This window comes from Mirounga angustirostris, unplaced genomic scaffold (genome assembly GCF_029215605.1).
Source record: "Mirounga angustirostris isolate CCGP_5_RB_7025 unplaced genomic scaffold, mMirAng1.0.hap1 SCAF_8, whole genome shotgun sequence".
Taxonomy (NCBI): domain Eukaryota; kingdom Metazoa; phylum Chordata; class Mammalia; order Carnivora; family Phocidae; genus Mirounga; species Mirounga angustirostris.
This window is the reverse complement of record NW_026991716.1, coordinates 95,800,020-95,822,488: the sequence shown is the minus strand read 5'-3', so window position 1 is coordinate 95,822,488 and position 22,469 is coordinate 95,800,020. Positions and strand designations below refer to the sequence as shown.

The 22,469-nt window shown below is 42.8% G+C and overlaps 1 protein-coding gene and 1 long non-coding RNA gene across 6 annotated transcripts in view; one reads left to right on the top strand and one right to left on the bottom strand.

Moving 5' to 3' along the window:
- Positions 1-1,074: 1,074 nt before the first annotated feature.
- GTF3C6 (general transcription factor IIIC subunit 6) lies at positions 1,075-12,357 on the bottom strand. Of its 4 annotated transcripts, none has more exons than XM_045865320.3 (6): positions 12,200-12,357; positions 11,809-11,889; positions 10,251-10,314; positions 10,111-10,176; positions 8,453-8,566; positions 1,075-1,878 (listed from the first exon to the last, which is right to left on the bottom strand). In XM_045865320.3, the coding sequence occupies exons 1-6, from the start codon at positions 12,311-12,313 to the stop codon at positions 1,577-1,579; spliced, it is 741 nt and encodes a 246-aa protein (XP_045721276.1). In that variant the 5' UTR covers positions 12,314-12,357; the 3' UTR covers positions 1,075-1,576. The 4 variants fall into 4 exon arrangements, with proteins under 4 accessions (XP_045721276.1, XP_045721277.1, XP_045721278.1 ...); XM_045865321.3 differs by having other exon boundaries at positions 10,111-10,155; XM_045865322.3 differs by lacking the exon at positions 8,453-8,566.
- The window catches only part of LOC135365599 (uncharacterized), a 56,125-nt gene continuing 45,538 nt past the window's right edge, over positions 11,883-22,469 (top strand). For both annotated transcript variants that reach the window (XR_010413733.1, XR_010413732.1), the window contains exons 1-2: positions 11,883-12,038; positions 21,869-21,920. This is a non-coding gene — a long non-coding RNA (uncharacterized LOC135365599). The remainder of the gene's footprint in view (positions 12,039-21,868; positions 21,921-22,469) is intronic.

Below are 22,469 nucleotides of genomic sequence, written 5' to 3'. Positions count from 1 at the left end.
AACAAAAAACACATGGTGCTTAAGTAAGTCCAAAGTCTGTATTTTCCAATGGGCATTTATAGCGGTTGTAGTCTTCCTGGTCTAGACACAGTTTACCAATAAGGGATCTTTTTTTTTTTTTAAGTAGGCTCCACATACAGGGTGGACCCAATGCAGGGCTTGAACTCATAACCCTGAGATCAAGACCTGCACTGAGATCAAGAGTCAGACACTTAACCAACTAAGCCAGGCCCCCCAGGCTCAGGGGTCATTTTTAATCACAAACAATATTGCCTGACATCACAGTTGACATTCTATTATTATCTTCTCTAGTAGATTTCCAGAGAAACCGTGCCAAAAGGTAAACTTGAAGTCATTTTACCACGGGGAAAAAGAAAGGATTTATTAACCTTTATTCTTGGCAGTCCAGGGCAGCATCACATCAGGATCCAATCTTCTATCTTGTTGCTCTGCCACTCATTGCTTCTATTTCCAAGGTTTCTTTACAATCCAAAAAGCCTCCTGAAGCTCTAGCCACCACATCCATGCTCCAGTGGAAAAAAAGAGAAGATGAACTGGCTCATCTCCCTTTATGCCTTAAAGTTTAAGGAAACTTTCCAGAAGCATCCAACACTCAACACTTATAATTCCATGTCACTGGCCAGAACTTAGTCATTTGGCCACATATTTACACATATATGGGTACACTGCTAACCTGAATAATTCTGGGACTGTTACAAAATAAAAAAGAACAGATACTGGGTCAGGTAATTAGCAAGGTGGGTCAGAGATAGGATGACGAAAGAAGCAAAAGAAGCAAGAGATTTACTGGCTTTGAAGAGAAGAGGACCGTAAGCCAAGGAATGTAGGCAGCCTCTAGAGGCTGGAAATGGCCCTCAGATGAGAGCAAGAAAATGGGACACTGATCCTTCAATAGCAAAGAACTGAAATCTGCCAACAACTAAATGAACAAGGAAACAGTCTCCCCAACCTCCAACCTCCAGAAAGGAATGAAGTCCTGCCAACACCTTGATTTTAGCCCAGCCCATGTCAGATAGCTGAATTACAAAACTATATGATAATACACTTGTGTCATTTTTGTTTTAAGATTTTATTTATTTGACAGAGAGAGACAACAAGAGAGGGAACCCAAGCAGGGGAAGTGGGAGAAGGAGAAGCAGGCTTCCCGCCGAGCAGGGAGCCTTATGCGGGGCTCGATCCCAGAATCCTGGCATCATGACCTGAGCCGAAGGCAGACGCTTAACGACTGAGCCACCCAGGCGCCCCACATTTGTGTCATTTTAAGCCACTAAGTTTGCAGTAATTTGTGATGGCTGCAATAAAAAAACGTATACACTTACCTTAATAAAACTTCCAATTTAAAGAAATTCAAAGAAGGGTCCCTATAGTCATTTATACCAGACTTTTAAAAATTCAATTCATATTGGGTCCTTAATGACTCTGGTATATTAAACTGTGCTATAATCAGAAATGCATGTATAGCCAACAAAACTAGCAAAATAGTGAACTGAAAGCTATACAATTATGTTATATAAAAACTCCAAAAAGCTCATTACTAGTTACAATGAGAAACATTTCATCTAGGAGTGATTTCCGAGGCACTATCTTGAGTTTCCATAAAAACATAACCTTCTGTCTCAGAAGAAGGGATATCAATAAGAGGACCAGAATTCTCTACTTCCAAGTTCAGTGATTTCCCCTGTTCATAATTCAGGTCTGAATTATCTTTTGTTTGAATTTCTTGCTCTTCCAACTCCAAAGATTTATCTGAGGCTGGAGCTACAACGTCGTCATCTTCATATTCATGCAGAAAGCTACAAATCATGTTGGGTCTATAGGAAAAATCATTGTCCTTGATTTGCAGCCATTCCACACCACCTAATGGGGGACGGTGAGGGATGGGAGAAAATATGAAAAAGGAATTTCAGTTACTTACATTTATTTCTCTTTAATTTTTTTTTTTTTAAAGTAGGCTTCACGCCCAGTATGGAGCCCAATGTAGGGCTTAAACTCATGACGCTGAGATCAAGACCTGAGCTGAGATCAAGAGTCAGACACTCAACCAACTGAGCTACCCAGGCACCCCTCTCTTTAATTTAAATTTTCATCCTATGAATACATGTCAAAATAAAGCCCCAACATAAACCAATGAACATGGTACCATGACTACTGATAAACAATCACATTATTTTCATCTTACATGGAGACCCTGGAATGCCTATAGTATGTGCAACATCAAAACTCAGTGTAAGTGAAATATAGTCAATAATACTGTAGTAACTATATGATGACTACACTTATGGTGAGCATTTTGTAATGTATATAATTAACGAATCACTATGTTGTACACCTGAAACTAATATATTGTATATCAACTATACTTCAATTTAAAAACATTTTTTATTTTTTATTTTTTTTTAAAGATTTTATTTATTTATTTATTTATTTGACAGAGAGAGACAGAGAGAGAGGAATCACAAGTAGGCAGAGCAGCAAGCAGAGGGAGAAGGAGAAGCAGGCTCCCTGCTGACTAGGGAGCCCGAAGCGGGGCTTGATCCTAGGACTCTGGGATCATGACCTGCACCAAAGGCATACGCTTAATCAACTGAGCCACCTAGGTGCCCTAAAAAAAAATTTCTTTTTTTAAAGATTTTATTTATTTGACAGAGAGACAGAGAGAGAGAACAAGTAGACAGAGCGGCAGGCAGAAGCAGGCTCTCCGCTGAGTGCAGAGCCCGATGCGGGGCTCGATCCCAGGACCCTGGGATCATGACCTGAGCTGAAGGCAAACTCTTAACCGACTGAGCCACCCAGGCGCCCCCTAAAAAAATTTTTTAAAGATTTTATTTATTCATTAGAAAGAGAAAGCATGAGCAAGAGAGAGCATACAAGCAGGGGGAGGGGTAGAGGGAGCAGGAGAAGCAGGCTCCCCGCTGAACAGGGAGCCCGACTTGGGACTTGATCCCAGGACTCCGGGACCATGACCTGAGCTGAAGGCAGACACTTAACTGACTAAGCCACCCAAGTGCTCCTCCAATTTTTTGTTTTTGTTTTTAAGATTTTATTTATTTGAGAGAGAGAGTGAGAGAGAGAGCGAGCACAAGAGGGGGGAGCGGGAGAGGGAGAAGCAGACTCCCTGCCGAGCAGGGAGCCCGATGCGGGACTCGATCCAGGGACTCCAGGATCATGACCTGAGCCGAAGGCAGTCGCTTAACCAACTGAGCCACCCAGGTGCCCTTCCAAGTACTCCTCCAATTAAAAATTTTAAAATATAGGGCGCCTGAGTGGCTCAGTTGGTTAAGCGACTGCTTTCGGCTCAGGTCATGATCCCGGAGTCCTGGGATCGAGTCCCACATCAGGCTCCCGGCTCAGCAGGGAGCCTGCTTCTCCCTCTGACCCTCTCCCCTCTCATGCTGTTTTTCTCTCTCTCTCAAATAAATAAATAAATAAATAAAATCCTTAAAAAAATTTTTTTAAATAATTCAGACCATAAAAAAATCACTAAAACTAATCAACTTCATTTACTGTTCCAAACCCTTTTTCCTGAGTCCAATTCCCAATCACTGAGATAATCTGAGCTCTCACTACCACCTCATCTTTCACTTAACTACAATTTTCTCCTCAGTTTCCATAATAGATGATACTACCCTATCGTCTTTCAACTCAACACTCACATGTCATTTTGAGTTGGAACATCCAACTATGAAATAAGACACCTCTCCCCCCCAAAAAAAACTTGAAAAAAAATTATCTTTTTCATACTTACAGTCATAGCCCTAACCCATCAAAGAACCTTCCCATAATCAAGTATTGTTTCAATAATGCTAGTAATTTGGGGGCACCCAGGTGGCTTAGTTGGTTAAGCGTCTGACTCTTGGTTTTGACTCAGGTCTGATCTCAGGGTTGTGGGACTGAGCCCGGCATCAGGCTCCACATTCAGTGGGGAGTCTGCTTGAGATTTTCTCTCCCTCTCCTTTTCCCTCCCCCTCTGCCCCTCCCTGTGTGCGCTCTCTCTAAAATAAATTTTTAAAAAAGCGCTAGTCATTTTTTCTTTTATCCTTATGACCCCTTCAAATATTTTCAATGGATCCTCATTAATTTCTGTAGCAAGCCTGAGCTATTTACTGTCATCTTCAAAATGCCAATAGATATCTCTAAGATAATGCAACTTATCTTGCCACCCTGTTCACACTTCCAGCTGCTCCTATTCCCCACCATAAACCAACTCTTCTGTGACTGTTTGTTGAAACATCCTTACAGCTGATGCCATGTCTTCTCATATGTTACTACCATAAAATCTTCTATCAAAAGTTGTTTAGTCCTTTTCTCTCTAGTCAGCTTCTACTATTCTTTCATTTTTTTCCCCCTGCAATACCATCATTCACCTAGTCACCAGCTTCAAAACCTTGAAGGCATCCTGCAGCCTATTCTGTTATTTAGCATGATACATGGCACATTTCGGATACTTAATTGCATAAAATGTGTGTTGAGTCACATTCATACATGTGTTTCAATGTGATTTACTTTATTTTTTTTAAGGATTTTGATATAGTGAGAGAGGGAACACGAGCAGGGGGAGTGGGAGAGGGAGAAGCAGGCTTCCTGGGCGCCTGGGTGGCTCAGTTGGTTAAGCGACTGCCTTCGGCTCAGGTCATGATCCCGGAGTCCCGGGATCGAGTCCCGCATCGGGCTCCCCCTGCTCGGTGGGGAGTCTGCTTCTCCCTCTGACCCTATCCCCTCTCATGCTGTTTCTCTCTCTCTCTCTCTCTCAAATAAATAAATAAATAAAATCTTAAAAAAAAAAAAAAAAAGAGAAGCAGGCTTCCTGCCGAGCAGGGTGCCCGATGCAGGGCTTGATCCTAGGGACCCTGGGATCATGCCCTGAGCCGAAGGCAGACGCTTAACGACTGAGCCACCCAGGCACCCCCAATGTGATTTACTTTAGAGTGCAAATTCCCAGAAGGTAAGGACCACATCTCCTTCCATTTTGTTCTGCCTGCAGCATATTGCCATGTTTGGTCGCCAGCCTCCAAGATGGTCCCCAAAGATTTTCACCTTCCTGGTATTCATGTCCCTGTGTCATCTCCTCCCACAATGAATAGGACATGGCATAAATAACAGAATGTGACTTCTAAGGCTGGTTCATAAAACATATTGTGGCTTCTACCTCACGGATCATTTGATCTGGAAGAAGCCAGCTGCCATGTCAGGAGGGCAGTGGAACAGTACTGTAGGGAGGCAAGGAATTGAGGCCTCCTGCTAAAAACTGACACAAACCTGCCAAGCATGTGAGGAAGCTGTCTTCTATTTAGATTTTCAGGTCACTGCAACCCAGCCAACATATTGACTGCAACGTCAAGAGAGACATCAAGCCATAACTGCCTGGCTAAGCTGATCCCAAATTCCTGATTCGCGGAAACTGTGTAAAATACTTTTGTTGTTGTTTTTTCAAACCATTAAGTTTAGAGGTAAATTTCTATGCAGCGATACATAACCAATACAGCCTTGTTGGCTAACTAATTTATGTGATTAAACAAAATACCCAAATCTTCCAAAAGGCCTATTAGATTATTAAAGACTACGGGAAAGGAAATTCTACAACTTTCTTCTTTAAAAAAGAATATCTGGGGGCGCCTGGGTGGCTCAGTCGTGAAAGCGTCTGCCTTCGGCTCAGGTCATGATCCCAGGGTCCTGGGATCGAGTCCCACGTCGGGCTCCCTGCCCAGCAGGAGGCCTGTTTCTCCCTCTCCCACTCCCCCTGCTTGTGTTCCTGCTCTCGCTATCTCTCTCTCTGTCAAATAAATAAAAAAAAAAAAGAATATCTGGGGCGCCTGGGTGGCTCAGTCAGTTGAGCGACTGCCTTCGGCTCAGGTCATGATCCCAGAGTCCCTGGATCGAGTCCCGCATCGGGCTCCCTGCTCGGCGGGGAGTCTGCTTCTCCCTCTGACCCTCCCCCCTCTCATGTGCTCTCTCTCTCTCTCATTCTGTCAAATAATAAATAAAATCTTTTAAAAAATAAAATAAAATAAAATAAAAAAGAATATCTGGGGCGCCTGGGTGGCCCAGTCGATTAAGCATCTGCCTTCGGCTCAGGTCATGATCCTGGGGTCCTGGGATTGAGCCCCGCAACGGGCTCCCTGCTCGGAGGGAAGCCTGCTTCTCCCTCTGCCCCTCTCCCCTGCTTGTGTTCCCTCTCTTGCTGGGTCTCTCTCTGTCAAATTAAAAAATAAATAAATAAATAAATAAATAAATAAATAAATAAATAAAATCTTTTAAAATAAATAAATAAAAATAAAAAAGAATATCTAAATAATAGCTAAGCTATGTGATATGTATCTACCTTTCAAGTTCTTTCTAGAACTTCAAGTACCTCTTCCTGTTATTTTCACACAGTGATAAAAAGGAGGAGAGATTGAGGATATACATGTTAGGAACAATGATTTTTTATGTACTTATGTGTAACTGGTATAATTAATTTCTACATGATTAATATACCTTCAAATAGTTATTCCTTAAAATACAATAAATCAAGCCGTAAATATCAAGCCATAAATATCCATCACTAGAGTCATGTTTACTAGAGTTTGAAATATGTCTTTGAGCAATGAGGTTTTTGTTTTTTTTTTTTTCAAATTATGTGAATTTTTTAAAACTGAAGTATAACTGAGCGGCACCTGGGTGGCTCAGTTGGTTAAGTATCTGACTTTGGCTCAGGTCATGATCTCTAGGTCCTAGGCTTGAGCCCCATGTCGGGCTCCCCACTCAGTGGGAAGTCGGCTGCCCCTCTCCTCCTATCTTTGCCCCTCCCCCTGCTTGTCCTCTTTCTCTCTCTCCCTCAAATGAATAAATAAAATCTTTTAAAAAATCTGAAGTATAATGGACAACGTGACATTAGTTTCACGTATACAGCATAGTGATTTGCAAAGTCTATACATCACGCTATGCTCACCACAACTGTAGCGTCCATCTGTCCCACAGAACCCTGTTACAATACCACTGACTATACCCGATGCTGTACCTTTAACTCCCATGACCTACTCATGTATAACTGGAAGCTTGTATCTCCCATTCCACTTCAATCATTTTGTCCATCCCACCACTCCCTCCCCTCTGGCAGCCACCAGTTTGTTCTCTGTATTTATGGGTCTGTTTCTGCTTTTTGTTTATCCGTTTGTTTTGTTTTTTCTATTCCACATATAAGTGAAATCATTTATCTTTCCTTCTCTTACTTCACTTATGAGCAATGAGCTTTGAAACTATCAAGTGACTGGGGCGCCTGGGTGGCTCAGTCGTTAAGCGTCTGCCTTCGGCTCAGGTCATGATCCCGGGGTCCTGGGATCGAGGCCCGCATCGGGCTCCCTGCTCCGCGGGAAGCCTGCTTCTCCCTCTCCCACTCCCCCTGCTTGTGTTCCCTCTCTTGCTATGTCTCTCTCTGTCAAATAAATAAATAAAATCTTTTAAAAAAAAAATAAATAAATAAACTATCAAGTGATTATTATCTCCACAAACATGTACCTGCTATGGTTGCAAGAAGCACTGGTCTAAAGTCTCTACTTTGGGATGACCAGCAACTGGAGAAGGCTCAGTGGATGTGAGTTAAGAATGAAACTCAGGTCCAACAACTGTGTCCTAGAGTCCCTCCCTCACATATAAAGCCAGCTTCTTCCAGTTATTAGCTTCCTGGGGAAGGTTGCCACCACTGCCACAAGTTTCCAGGAGATCCTCTGGGGTTTCATCTTGAGCATCCAGATCCTATCATCTCCACTTACAAAGAAGTTTTAATTAAGGGGGTGGGGGATGGTGGCTGCTGAATTCCCTAGGGGTTGGAAATCTATCAAGTTTCTCGACAAACTCCTCACAATTGTCTCCAATGCAAAGTAGGTAAGAAATTTCTTACATGTCATGAGTGCCCTCTGCTACACTCATGTTCAAATGAAATTTTTGATTTTATCTTTTTTTTTTTAAAGTAGGCTCCATGCCCAGAGCAGAGGCCAACACGGGGCTCGAACTCAACCATGAGATTAAGACCTGAGCTGAGGGATGCCTGGGTGGCTCAGTCAGTTGGCCGTCTGCCTTCACCTCAGGTCGTGATCCTAGGGTCCTGGGATCGAGCCCCATGTCGGGCTCTCAGTGGGAGCCTGCTTCTCCCTCTCCCTGCCGCTCCCCCTGCTTGTACTCTCTTTCTCTGGCAAATAAATAAAATCTTAAAAAAAAAAAAAAAAAAAAAGACCTGAGCTGAGATCAAGAGTCAGAAACTCAACCGACTGAGCCACTCAGGCGCCCCTATAATTCAAATGAATTTTAAATCTATATCTGATACTTTTCAGGAAGCACTCTCAATTTCCATAAAACATAGTTGTTACTACAAAGTACAAGGAATGTGCTGGCAACAATGTGTCATTGTCAAAGCCAATAGTAAATCACCTACTTTCAGAGAACTAAGTGAACTAACCTATGCTTTCTTCTCCTTCCTTCTTTTCTGTCAAAAGAGTTCTTGTCATGCTGAGCTTCTTCATTGTATGGCATTTATATTTTAGCACTGTTTTACTACTGCCTTCTGCATCACCTAGAACATAAAACGAACTCAATTATCTTACTGTTGATGCCACCAAATAATCATGTTAAGCCTCAATAACTCCAGTTCAAAGAGTGAGACTAAACTACTTCCTGTTGAGATAGCATAGTAAGTTCAAAATTTAACTCATCCCTCCTGCTCCCAGCACAGAGAAATGACAGATAAAATATGTAACAACTGAAGGCACAGGTGGACCCCAAAACAACAAACATCTCCAGAGGACCAAAACACAAAGCTGTGAGTGAAATTATATCTATTGGCCTGCTAGGCTCCCGCCCTGAAGTAGGGAAGTGGGACAAGGAATTGCCTTACAGGGTAATGGTGTCTCAAATTCTACCACTCTAAATGAAGCACCAAAGTCAGACTTACTACTTGAACCCAGACACTGGCGTGAGGACATTCTCAATCACAAAGAAGGCTGAGAAAAAACCTGCTGCCAACATGCTGCCTGGGGTTACAGCTTTATAGGAAACTGTGGGCGCAGGCAGGAGGGAGGATAAGGCTCTGAGTTAGAGGTGTGAAGCACACTGAAAACTTCCAGACACTGCTATGTGTCACTGACACACACTTTAGAAAGGATCATACCACTACCTATAAGGTTGAACCACATGAAACTGTCCGTATTTAGTTGAAGTTGGTCACTTCATATGGTTAAACCTAACACACACTCAGCAATCTGGTAATTCTATTTCTAAGTGTGTATCTTTGAGCCATTTTTGCATACATGCACAAGGAGACACAAAATACTCATGGTAGCATTTCTGCAGTGAGTTAATAAGCATAGTTAAGATCACGGGCTCTGGACGAGACCACCTGGGCTCAAATCCCAGCTCTGTCTCTTACTTCGTGTATGACTTTGGGAATGCTATTTACCTCTTTGTGTTTCAGTTTCTTCAAATATAAAATGAAGACAAAAAGGTATCTACCTCACAGACTTGTGATGAGGATTAAAGGAGTTAATACATGTAGCATTTAGAACAATGCCTAACATATAAAAGGCATTCAATAAATTTTCATAGCTATTAAAAATTACTGGTAAAAAATGGAAGCAATCAACATGTCCAGTAACTGGAGAATACACTGTGGTATGGTCACAAACAGAATACTTAGCAACAGGGAAAATAGAATTATACATACCAACATGTATAAATCTCAAAACCTATCTCTAACTGAAACAAAGATATACAATGGTACATATAATATGCTGTAATTTGTGTCAGGTTTGAAAATATACAAAAAAATGCTACTCATTGTTTGTGGATACATATATATGTAATACAAAATCAGGTATAGGAAAGAAAAACATCAAATTCAGGGGAGTGATTACCAAGACAGAGGAAGGGAGTATGTTAGAGAGGAGTACACACAAGGCTTCAAATGTATCTGGAATGTTTTTTAACTATCTGGCAAATTGGTAGGATTTGATATAGCTAGACAATGGGCACATGAGATGTTTAATTTTAATATTTACTGTACAAAAGGAAGTTTGCAGTATTTCATAGTAAAAAATTTGAGTCAGCAATGCAAGCACTTACCCTGTTCAACATTTTCTTCAAATATAACACAGGTCCCAAGGGTGTCTGCAGAAAAGTTGAAGGCAACTTGTTGAGAAATAACAGAGTAACTTCCTCTGAAAAGCATATTAAAAAAGGAGTTTTATCTGACATCCTCCTACCTTCATACTCTCCAGCAAAGACATAGCTGTCCACTTGCAGAATGGGCCTCTCAGTGTCAATTCCCTGCAACAGAATACAGGATCATTAAAAAAAATCATCATTAGAAAAAGCCTTGCAGGGGCGCATAGGTGGCTCCCTCGGTTAAGCACATCCAACTCTTGATTTCGGCTCAGGGTGGGTCACGAGATCCAGTCCCACCTCAGGCTCTGTGCTGGGTGTGGAGTCAGCTTAGGATTCTCTCTCTCCCTCGCCTTCTGCCTCTCCCTCCCCCTCCATAAAAAACAAGCCTTGGGGGGTTGGGTGAAATGGGTGAAGGTAGTCAAAAGATACAAACTCTCAGTTATAAAATAAGTTAAGTCCTGGGGATGTAATGCACAGCATTACTCTACCTAATAATACCTTGGTGTACACTTAAAAGTTGCTAAGAGTGTAACATCTTAAAAGTTTTTACAACAGGGTGCCTGGCTAGCTGTCCGTAGAGCATGCAACTCTTGATCTTAGGGTTGTGAGTTCAAACCCCATGTTGGGCACCGAGCTTTGCTTAATTGGAAAAAAAAACAAAAAACAAAAACTCATTACAAGAAAAAAATTGTAACCGTGTGTACTGATGGATGTTAACTAGACTTACTGTGGTAAGTACAAACAACTATTAAATCATTATGCTGTACACCTGAAATGTAATGTTATATGTCAATTATATCTCAATTAAAACAAAAAAAAAATAAAGAGGCTTCAATATGTAGCCTTGCTACGAAGGAGAGTGATCTCCAAAACTGGGGAACCTCTGGAGCTTGTCCTAGCAAGTTCAAGGTAAGCTAAAAATGCTCTGCTCACTCACAGCAGTTACAATGCTTCATTCATATCCAAGTAGCAAGCTGTATTTCAATCAACCCCCTCTTCAAGTTAAGGCAGGAACAGAAAAAGTCTTGTCAACAGTAGCTCAAAGATTTTTTTTTATTATGTTAATCACCATACATTACATCATTAGTTTTTGATGCAGTGTCCATGATTCATCGTTTGCGTATAACACGCAGTGCTCCATTCAGCATGTGCCCTCTTTAATACCCATCACCAGGCTAACCCATCCCCCCACCCCCCAAGCTCAAAGATTTTTAAGTAAAATGATAAACTGATGGTAACATGACACCACAGCTCAAGTCAACAGTAGAGCGTGAGGTCTTTAAATTCTTTTCTTTGTAGGCTTCTTTCCTCCCTTCTCCAGTTAATCTGTGTGCGTATCTAAATGGCCTGTCTTCACTGTTTTCTCTCCCTGCTCACTATCTAAAACAATGTATTTTTTCGAAATATACAGGTTGGTAACAAGATGCTAACCTCTTCTAAATCTTTAACTCTCCCAGGGCGCACATTCGGACACTCAAGCAAAGTATGGCATTTTCTCCCATTTGCTCCCATAGTCCCTCTGTTCTTCTCTATGATTGTCCTTAGAATTCAGGGCTTTGTAACGAGGAATAGATCTTTGGGGATACGTATTTCACTATTCATTCTTGCTTAAATGTAAGAAAATCTACAGAAATCCCCCAAGTCTAGAAGACTCACCAAAATCTTGCATTTATTTCCACATTTTGATAGAAAGTCTGAATCAATAATTCCGGACAATTCCACCAGAACCAACTGCTCCTGGTGGAAGAAAGAGGAGTTAACATGCTAGCACGGGAGTGTGCAGAAGAGGCAGTTAAGGAGCGAAGCCAAAAATCCCCACTGCAGTGATCCCAACCTTCGTGAACCCTAGGTCCTGCTTTCAACGAGAGGAAGCGACGTTGCCTAAGGTAACCTTCTATGCTTCCCCAGGCTAACTACCGTGTGGCAGCTAGGGCCGAGGCCGGCGCTCCGGCTCGGCGCGCCCGGGGCTCTCCCTCCCGCCAGCCGCATCCCGACGGCCTGCCCCACACGCCGCCCGCGCCGCGCAGGCCGCCGCCGTGCCACTCACGGCTTCCTCTTCTTCCTCTTCGCGGTCCTCCCGAACCCGCTCCTCAGCCGCCGCCATGATTCCGCACCTTTTCGGAACCTCAGAGTCGCTGGCCACGCCCTCCGCGGCCGCCATCTTGAGTACGGGCAGCAGCTTCCCAGGTCTGGCTGCGGCTCGGCCCCGCAGACCGCTCCTGCCAGGACGCGAGATGGCCGCCCCCGCGCCCACGCGGAAGTCCGCGCCAGGCCTCCTCCTCGTTCCTTTCTTGAGAGCGAGAGTGCGGGTCTGGTGGCGGCCGGCCGCGGCAGGCCTGCGACCGAGGACACCCTCGGGCTACCGGCCTAGGTTGGGGGAGAGGGCTGGGGAGGGAGAGAGGATAAAGAAGGTGCAAGCAAGGAGGCCGCCATGTGAGAGGGAAACGAAGAGGCCTCTCCTTGGCCCGACTCAACATTTCTTGGAAAGATATTCTTAATATCGTGTGAGCACTGCTCCTCAATTCTAGCTCTCCTTGAGCCGAGTCAAGAGCACATTTCACTGTAACGCGTAAGGAGCACGCAGTGGGCTTGGGTTTCAGGCCTGCCAGCATCAGAGCTAAGATAGGTAGAGAAGGGGACCCAACCAATTATATGCTAATGAGCTTGCTCCTAGGTGCTGTAAGACAAACATTGTTAGGGGAATTCAGAGACCTGGGGAAGTGGAGTTTTGAACCAATTTTCTTAAACTCATGGGTTTCTCTGATTATAATATAAATGATCTTTGTATATGAAGCAGGATGATCTAGCTCCAAAGAGCCTGAGCTTTGGAGTCTGATACTTGTCCAGTTCAGCTGCATTTTTAGCAGCAAGGTCCTAGGCAAGTTGGTTATTGTGAGGATTAAATGAGACAATACATGTAAAATAGATTTAGCCCAGCATTTGGCACAGATTGAGCATTCAACGTGTTTTATCTATTAGTAGTAATATACTACTTTTTAGAGTATTGACTTTTATTTATTTATTTTTTAAATTTTATTTATTTGACAGAGAGAGCGCGAGAGAGGGAACACAAGCAGGGGGAGTGGGAGAGGGAGAAGCAGGCTTCCCGCTGAGCAGGGAGCCTGATGCGGGGCTCGATCCCAGGACCCTGGGATCATGACCTGAGCCGAAGGCAGACGCTTAACGACTGAGCCACCCAGGCGCCCCTAGAGTATTAACGTTTAAAAAACATTTTCCCGTATATCCTTTCAGCTTTCTTCTACACATAAACACTTTTTTTTAAGCATTAAATTTGTACCTCTGTTTTTAACTTGCTTTAGTCACTGTATACAGTATCATGGATGTTTTCCCAAGTTTTCCATGGTAAATACAGATTTACATCATAATTTTTAGTAACTGAGTAGTATTTATTGGGTAATATTATTTCACAACGGTTGTGTGGCCTGGCTGGCTCAGTTGGTAGAGCATTCAACTCTTGATTTCAGGGTTTTAAGTTGGAGCCCCACCTTGGGTGTAGAGATTACTTAAAATATTTTTTTAAAATATCACAACACTTTAGTAAACATCTTTGTACATTTTTACTGAGCTGCCCCATTAAAGAAATAGGATTTCATTGCTTAAAAAGAAAAGGTAGAGCACTTAACTTGTTAGACGTTGTAGATTTGAATTCTAGCTCTGAAATGTAATACTTGTGATCTGGGACAAGCTGCTACACTTTCTAAGCCTCAGTGTTCTTATTTATTAAATGAAGATAAAAATATACTTACTGTATATTTTGCATTTGAAGATTAGATCCTGTTGTATCTAAAAATGCTTTGTAAATTGAAAAATTACACAAGTTGTCAGATTTTATTGGGGTAAAAGGGAAGATAAAGAGGAGAAGGGCAAGCCAAGCTAAGGGAACAGCAGTTACAAAGGCTTGAGGGATGAGAATATGTGTGTGTATGGTTTTTTAAAAAAAGATTTTGTTTGTTTATTTATTTGACAGAGAGCACAAGCAGGGGGAGTGGCAGGCAGAGGGGGAGGGAGAATCAGACTCCCTCTGAGCAGGGAGCCAGACACAGGGTGTGATCCCAGAACCCTGAGATCATGACCTGAGCTGAAGGCAGACGCTTAACCACCTCGAGAATATGTGCGTTCTGCAAGGTCAGTGTAATAATTTAAGAAGTCCCTTTCAGGGACACCTGGGTGCCTCAGTCAGTTAAGCGTCTGCCTTCAGCTCAAGTCATGATCCCAGGGTCCTGGGATGAGTGTGACTTCGGGCTCAGTTGGTTAAGCGACTGCCTTCGGCTCAGGTCATGATCCTGGAGTCCCTGGATCGAGTCCCGCATCGGGCTCCCTGCTCGGCAGGGAGTCTGCTTTGCCCTCTCATGTGTTCTCTCTCTCTCTCTCTCTCTCTCTCTCTCTCTCTCTCTCGCCTGCCTCTCCCTCTGCCTGCCCCTCCCCCTGCTTGTGTGCTCTCTCTCTGTCTCTATCTCTCTGACCAATAAATAAATAAAATCTTTACCAAAAAAAAAAAGTCCCTTTCAAATAAACAAGCCTCATACATCTAGTCAAGGTTATTACTGTTTGCTATTTATGAAGTAATTATTATTTTTATTTATTTTGAACAATTTACAAAAGGATATAGAGTGAAAAAGGATAGAATAAGATGTAAGCTTTCCATCCCAGTCCCCCTACATCCCCTTCCCATAGACAAGCAATTTTACCAGTTTCTTACATACATATACTTTCAGAGATATTCTATATATTTACAAAAACGTGTATACAAAATCTGTAAGGTAATTTTAATATTAAAACATCGCACACAAACTAGAAAACCATTCCCTTGGGAGGAAAGGAGACCCAGTATCGGCTTCATGGCCTTTGAAAATTAGCTTAAAGGTTCAAACATCTTGGACAGAAAACAGGTAGTTATTGGGCATAATAACCCATCAGCAATCAACTTTGAAAGAGGGAGAAAAAGAAGCCTTTTGGTGATTGGGAGGAATTTCAGTGGGTTCTAATTGGAGTCCATTCTTTTTTTTTTTTTTCCTAAGATTTTTTTTTCCCCCAGGAATGTCTACATCCAATGTGGGGCTCGAACTTAACAGTCCTGAGATCAAGAGTCACATATTCTACCAAGTGAGCCCATTCTTAATATGTTCTATTCTCAGGGTACCTGGCTGGCTTAGTTGGTAGAGCGTGTGACTCTCGGTCTTGGGGTCATATAGTTCAAGCCCCATGTTGGGCATAGAGCTTACTTTAAAAAAAAAAAAAAAAAAAAAAAACAGGGCGCCTGGGTGGCTCAGTCCTTAAGCGTCTGCCTTCGGCTCAGGTCATGATCCCAGGGTCCTGGGATCGAGTCCCACATCGGGCTCTCTGCTCGGCGGGAAGCCTGCTTCTCCCTCTCCCACTCCCCCTGCTTGTGTTCCTGCTCTCGCTGTCTCTCTCTGTCAAATAAATAAATAAAATCTAAAAGTCTCAGATGTCAGCTTCAAAAGACTAAATTAGGGGCGCCTGGGTGGTTCAGTTGGTTAAGCGACTGCCTTTGGCTCAGGTCATGATCCTGGAGTCCCGGGATCGAGTCCTGCATCGGGCTCCCTGCTCCGCGGGGAGTCTGCTTCTCCCTCTGACCCTCCCCCCTCTCATGTGCTCTCTGTCTCTCTCATTCTCTCTGTCTCAGATAAATAAATAAAATCTTAAAAAAAAAAAAGACTAAATTATCTTTACTTAAAAACAGAAGCAATAGGGGTGCCTGGCTGCCTCAGTCGGTAAGCTAGAGCATCCTATCCAATTCTTGATCTCGTGGTAGTGAGCTTGGGCCCCACCTTGGGTGTAGAGATTGCTTAAAAAAAAAAAAAAAAGAGGGGCGCCTGCGTGGCTCAGTTGGTTAAGCGACTGCCTTCGGCTCAGGTCATGATCCTGGAGTCCCTGGATCGAGTCCCGCATCGGGCTCCCTGCTCGGCAGGGAGTCTGCTTTGCCCTCTCATGTGTTCTCTCTCATTCTCTCTCTCAAATAAATAAATAAAATCTTAAAAAAAAAAAAAAGAAGCAATAAACCGAATTTGGCTGATCTATATATGGAATCTTATTTGCCAGTAAAAAGGAATGAAGTACAGATACATGCTACAACGTGGGTGAACTTGAAAACAAGAAGGCAGACACAAAAAGCCACATATTGAACGATTCCAATTATATGAGATTTCCAGTTAAGTGAGCCTATGGAGAGAAAACGTTGATTAGTGGTTGCCAGGGCCCCCGGGGGAAGGGAAATGAGTACAACTGGATGTGTGGTTTCTTTTGGAGGTGATGAAAATATTCGGGAATTAGTGGTGATGGTTGCACAACTTTGTGAATATCCTAAAAACCACTGAGTTGTATACTTCAAAGTAGTCCATTTTATGGTATATTTATTATATCCTAATATAGCTGTTATTAAAAACAACAACAATAGAAGCTGCTAGTTTGAAACTGAACAGGGAAGAGAAATTGCTCAGGTGATTTAAAAAAATCTTTGAAGGCCAGATGAGGGCCAAATCCTATGGCAGCTGTATAGCAGAAATATAATTTGGCCCTGGATCCAAAAAGATGGCTTAAGGATCCATGCTGGAGGGGGCAGGGAGGAGTTGGTAAGGGTCAATTGTCATTAGCATGTTTTGACCGAATCCACTTTAAGCCTTATGACAGTCTCAAGAGGTAATTATTATCAAGAGTGATGTTCAAGGGCGCCTGGGTGGCTCAGTTGGTTAAGTGACTGCCTTCGGCTCAGGTCATGATCCTGGAGTCCCGGGATCGAGTCCCGCATCGGGCTCCCTGCTCGGCGGGGAGCCTGCTTCTCCCTCTGACCCTCCCCCCTCTCATGTGCTCTCTCTCTCATTCTCTCTCAAATAAATAAATAAATAAAATCTTTAAAAAAAAAAAAGAGTGATGTTCAAAATATTTAACTGTTAATATTTAACAGGATGGCAGGAAAATTTAATCTCCGTCAGTTTTCTCTCCTTTACTCTCCCAGATCTTCCATAGTATTTGGAGAGAACTTTCCAGTCTCTGGCCCACATTGGTTACTACTGAAATTCCCATGGTTGAAGCCACACAGATCCTTGAAATGCAGGGACTCTTGTTTCCCAGAGCATGGGAATCCTCGCTGTGTTTGGGAACCTCAGTGTTTAAAGGTCTAGCCTTTCTAAGCAGATCCTAGATCTTGGCACCTGTCCAGGGCGCTGGGAGGGGACTGAGGACATAGCCGTCTATGCTCCTTCCCAGCCTCCAGTTTTAAATAAAGGCACCCCCTCCCCTTTTCCCTCTCAGACATCTAGCGTAATTTCTTCAGTGAGCTCAGACTCTAACAATGGACAGGAAACGGCACCATCTTCAAAGCTTCAGCTTTCCATTCTTTAGACATGCCGAGATGATGGAATAGAAATGGCTTGGCTACCTGCTTGGAAGGGCTAAAGGGGGAAATGTGGGGTATTAGTATCTCCATAAATTATCCTGCCATATCAATAAAATCTTTTGGAAAAAATCAAACCTTGTCTTGTTGGTTTTAAGAGTCAAAAAAATTGGGCGCCTGGGTGGCTCAGTTGGTTAAGTGACTGCCTTCGGCTCAGGTCATGATCCTGGAGTCCCTGGATCGAGTCCCGCATCGGGCTCCCTGCTCGGCAGGGAGTCTGCTTCTCCCTCTGGCCCTCCCCCCTCTCATGTGCTCTCTCTCATTCTCTCTCTCTCAAATAAATAAATAAAATCTTAAAAAAAAAAAAAAAAGAGTCAAAAAAATTTGTTCACACCCTAGGTCGGTTATAGCCTGGGAGCTTAAGGGCTCAAAGTGCTAACTGAAAAGAGATTTGGTGGCAGGGGCTGTCCCTGAACTCTGAAGATCTTGTGTGGTTGCTGGGGCATTGCAAGAAAGGGGGTGATAATGAGAGGAATAAAGGATAATGACCTGGTGTCCTTCAGTCCTATAAAGGAAGAAAACGCATTTCAAAGTGTTCTAAGTAGTGAGGTTCTACTGCTAAGAAGTAACAAAATGAGGGAAAATTTACAAGTCAGCTTAAAAAGAGCCATGTTGGAGACAAGTTACATGATTTTCTGCAGCCACAGTTAGAGCGAATAGAGAAAAATCTATGGAATTTGGTGGAGAGGGCCAATTGATTTTAATTGTAGTTAATAAGAGGACTCTTAGGGAAAAAATCAGAAATAGACTTTTTAAGAAACATAAATAGGGTGTCGTGCTCAATATTTAAAAGCCTGCCACTAGGAGGAGACAAATGAATTAAAAATTGTTAAATTGGCTCTTCCTCTAGAAATTGAGAAGAGCCTGTATGAAAATATATTTAGTAGAAGAATTCTAGTAAAAAAAAAAGCCTTTAGTGGAGAGTGAGGAGCTGGGGGGAGGGGGATGAGTATTAACATTTGTCTTAAAAATTAACAGGGGTTGGGGCACCTGGGTGGCTCAGTTGGTTAAGCGACTGCCTTCGGCTCAGGTCATGATCCTGGAGTCCCTGGATCGAGTCCCGCATCAGGCTCCCTGCTCGGCAGGGAGCCTGCTTCTCCCTCTGACCCTCCCCCCTCTCATGTGCTCTCGCTCATTCTGTCTCAAATAAATAAATAAAAAATCTTAAAAAAAAAAAAAAAGAAAACAATTATTTAAAAAAAAAATTAACAGGGGTGCCTGGCTGGTTCTGTTGGTGGAGCATGCAACTCTTGATCTAGGGGTTGTAAGTTTGGGCCATGTATTGAGCGTAGGGATTATTTAAAAATAAAATCTTAAAAAAAAAAAAAAAGAACAATTTGCTGTTAAATAATAGTTCATATTCCATTAACTTCTTCTTTTTTTAATCTATATTTTACTCTGTTTTAGATCTGAAAACTAAATGCTAGACCAGTGGTCCCCAGCTGCATCAGAAATCACCTGGTGGGCTTGTTAAAATGCAGATTGCCAGCCCCACACGCAGAATTCCTGATTCAGCCGGTCTGGTGTAGGACAGAACAGAATATATGCATTTCTAGCAAGCTCCCAGATGACGCTGGTTCTTTTGGTCTGGAGAACACACTTTGAGAACCACCGGGCTAGATGACTATGGAAGTAAGCCATTTGGCAATAGCCAGATTTAATGAAATATTGAGAACATACTAACTAAAATATTTCAATTTGCAAAAAAAGTAACAGTATCAGAAATAAGATTTGAATGATCATTTTTGGAGGGGTTTGAATACAGAAGAAAGTAGTTTATACTTAATTTGGTAGCAGTGTGGCACTTTTGGAAGCTCTTGGGAGTGTGTTGTAGGCACGAGTGAAATTAGTGCAGACAGACCAGGTGGTCTACAGGGGTCCTTCTCAAACCAGGACACAGGTACCCCATGCGAAGGTCCTGACAAACCCAAGATGTTCCCAAAGCATCCATTTGGCTCCCTGACAAATAACTGAAAGCTTCCTTTAATGTGAAAATAAAAATAGATGGAAAAATAAAATAAAAATAGTTGGAAGAGTTTGCAAAATCTGCCTAACTTTTTAAAGATAACAGGAGTCTGCCAAGAATTTTCTCCAAAGTGGGGAGAGGAAGATTTAAAAGCTTCTCAGGGGTACAATCCCTAAGGATACCCTCCTCCTCACCCTTTATATTTTCTCTGCTGTGAGAGGCACCTTTTGGAAAAGTTTGAGAAATACTGGTGTAGGGAAAGGGCAAGAGGTCATGATGGAAAGGAAATATCAGTGTGGGTAAACAAGCATTTAAATATTATTGACTTAGGACACCTGGGTGGCTCAGTCGTTAAGCGTCTGCCTTTGGCTCAAGTCATGATCTCAGGGGATCAAGTCCCACGTCTGGCTCCCTGCTCAGTGGGGAGCCTGCTTCTCCCTCTGCCTGCTGCTCCCCCTGCTTGTGCTCTCTGTGTCAAATAAATAAATAAAATCTTTTCAAAATAAATAAATAAACACCATTGACTTTAGAGCACAAAGTTTAAAGATGTTACAGTGTTTAGGTTAATGAGATGGGCAAAGAGAGCCAATGGACACAGCATCTGAGGGCTCTCAGCGGGAAGGTAATCTGGCATGTGGGGGTGGGTGGCTTGGAAGCTTTTCTATAGCTATTCGGGTTCTGGGAGATGAGACCCTGGATTGCGGCAGTGACAGAGGAAGGGAAAAGGGGTCAGAGACATTCCAGGTGAAAAGCAGTAGGACCCAGGAGACTGCCTAAATGAGGAGGCCAACAAGAGAAGGACGTTTTTAAAAATCTCCATATATGGGTGCCTGGGTGGCTCAGTTGGTTAAGCAACTGCCTTCGGCTCAGGTCATGATCCTGGAGTCCCGGGATCGAGTCCCGCATCGGGCTCCCTGCTCTGCAGGGAGCCTGCTTCTCCCTCTGACCCTCCCCCCTCTCATGTGCTCTCTGTCTCTCTCATTCTCTCTGTCTCAAATAAATAAATAAAATCTTAAAAAAAAAAAAAATCTCCATATATGAGCCTGAGAGTCAGTTTCGTTCAGAAGTACAGTGCCAGTGACCCTGTAGAGGTACAGGCCCAGCTGCTCTGTCCAAACAGGGAAAAAAGGGTGATTAACGGGCCCATGGTTCTCAAGAGTGGTCCCCAGACCCATGTAGTCAGCATTACTCAGGATTCTGTTACCAATGCATATTCTCAGGCCCTACCCCAGACTACTAAATCAGAAACGCTGGGAATGAGGCTCAAGGCTTTGTGGTTTAACAAGCTCTCTAGGGGGTTCTTCTGATGCCCACTGAAGTTGAACTCTGAGCGAGGCCAGTCAGGTTTCCTTTCTTTTTTTCCTTGCAAGCATTTGAAGTGAGATATACAGAGAAAATCGGTCTGTTGATTGTGGGGAGACAAGCTGAAAGTTGGTTATAGAAAGACTATGAGTAAGCTGGAATTTTGAGTAAGCAGGAACTAGAACTAAATGAGATAGCCAGCCGGTAGTCATGGAGACAAAGGAGGGATGGTGACACCCTATGGTTGGGGAATACTACATTCCTGCTGCAGCCAAGAGTGACAAGTCAACCCAGGCTCTGGGTGTGCATGGAGTTTGTCCAGTTCCCTGTTCATTTTCCTTCCCAATTGGAGCCCAATCATATTGCTATTCTTAGGTCCCTACCATATTCTTATCTCCTTTATAGTCACGTGTATCCTTAAAATAGCGAGACTTGCCATTACTTGAGGTGACCTGAGTGGATCTGCATTCCTCAAACATGAAAAGCTGATAGAGCTCCAAAGTAGATGGAGCAAAAGTTTAAATTAATGAAAAGAGTTCATTTAAAATATATATATGGACACTTATTTTTTTCTTCTTTTTTAAAAATAAAATTTACCGTCAGAACTATTTTTCAGTGTATGCTTCAGTGGTTACGTATATTCACACTGTTGTGCAACCAATGTCCAGAACTTTTCATCTTGCAGAGAAATAGTTTCTAAAGAATTACTTTTTGGGGGCACCTGGGTGGCTCAGTCGGTTAAGTGGCTGCCTTCGGCTCAGGTCATGATCCCAGGGTCCTGGGATCGAGCCCCACGTTGGGCTCCCTGCTCAGCGGGAAGCCTGCTTCTCCCTCTCCCGCTCCCCCTGCTTGTGTTCCCTCTCTCTCTGTCTCTCTTTCTGTCAAATAAATAAATAAAATCTTAAAAAAGAATTACTTTTTTGATGAAATCTATTTTTGTTACTAAACATTTTATTGCTTTAAGTTTTTCATTTTGATTCCAGTGTAGTTAACATACAGTGTTCTATGACTTTCAGATGTACAACATAGTGATTCAACAATTCCGCACGTCACCTGGTGCTCATCATGGTAAGTGTACTCTTTAATGATGAAATCTATTTTAATGCTATCACCTGTCCACCTGAAAAACTGAATAACTTCTAAAGTTCACCATCAAATCTAATGCTGCTCAGGTTCATACGTGGAGGTGTTTGTTTTGTTTTACTATTCTTACTCTCTCTTTTTAAAAAATTTTTATTTAAGTAATCTCAATACCTGACAGGCACTCGAACTCAGAACTCTGAGATCAGGAGTTGCATGCTTGGGCGCCTGGGTGGCTCAGTTGGTTGGGCGACTGCCTTCGGCTCAGGTCATGATCCTGGAGTCCTGGGATCGAGTCCCGCATCGGGCTCCCTGCTCAGCAGGGAGTCTGCTTCTCCCTCTGACCTTCCTCCCTCTCATGCTCTCTGTCTCTCATTCTCTCTCAAATAAATAAATAAAATCTTTAAAAAAAAAAAAAAAGAGTTGCATGCTCTTCTTTTTTTTTTTTTTTTTAAGATTTATTTATTTATTTATTTGACACAGAGAGAGAGACAGCTAGAGTGGGAACACAAGCAGGGGGAGCGGGAGAGAAGCAGG

Excerpts from the sequence above, each read along its gene's own strand:
- GTF3C6 (XM_045865320.3), bottom strand. The coding sequence starts at position 12,313 with ATGGCGGCCGCGGAGGGCGTGGCCAGCGACTCTGAGGTTCCGAAAAGG. Across the intron at positions 11,890-12,199 it reads AAGAGGAAGAAGAGGAAGCC|GAGCAGTTGGTTCTGGTGGA; the intron begins GTGAGTGGCACG and ends TTCTTCCACCAG. Across the intron at positions 10,177-10,250 it reads CTTTGCTGGAGAGTATGAAG|TTGCCTTCAACTTTTCTGCA; the intron begins GTAGGAGGATGT and ends TTTCTCAACAAG.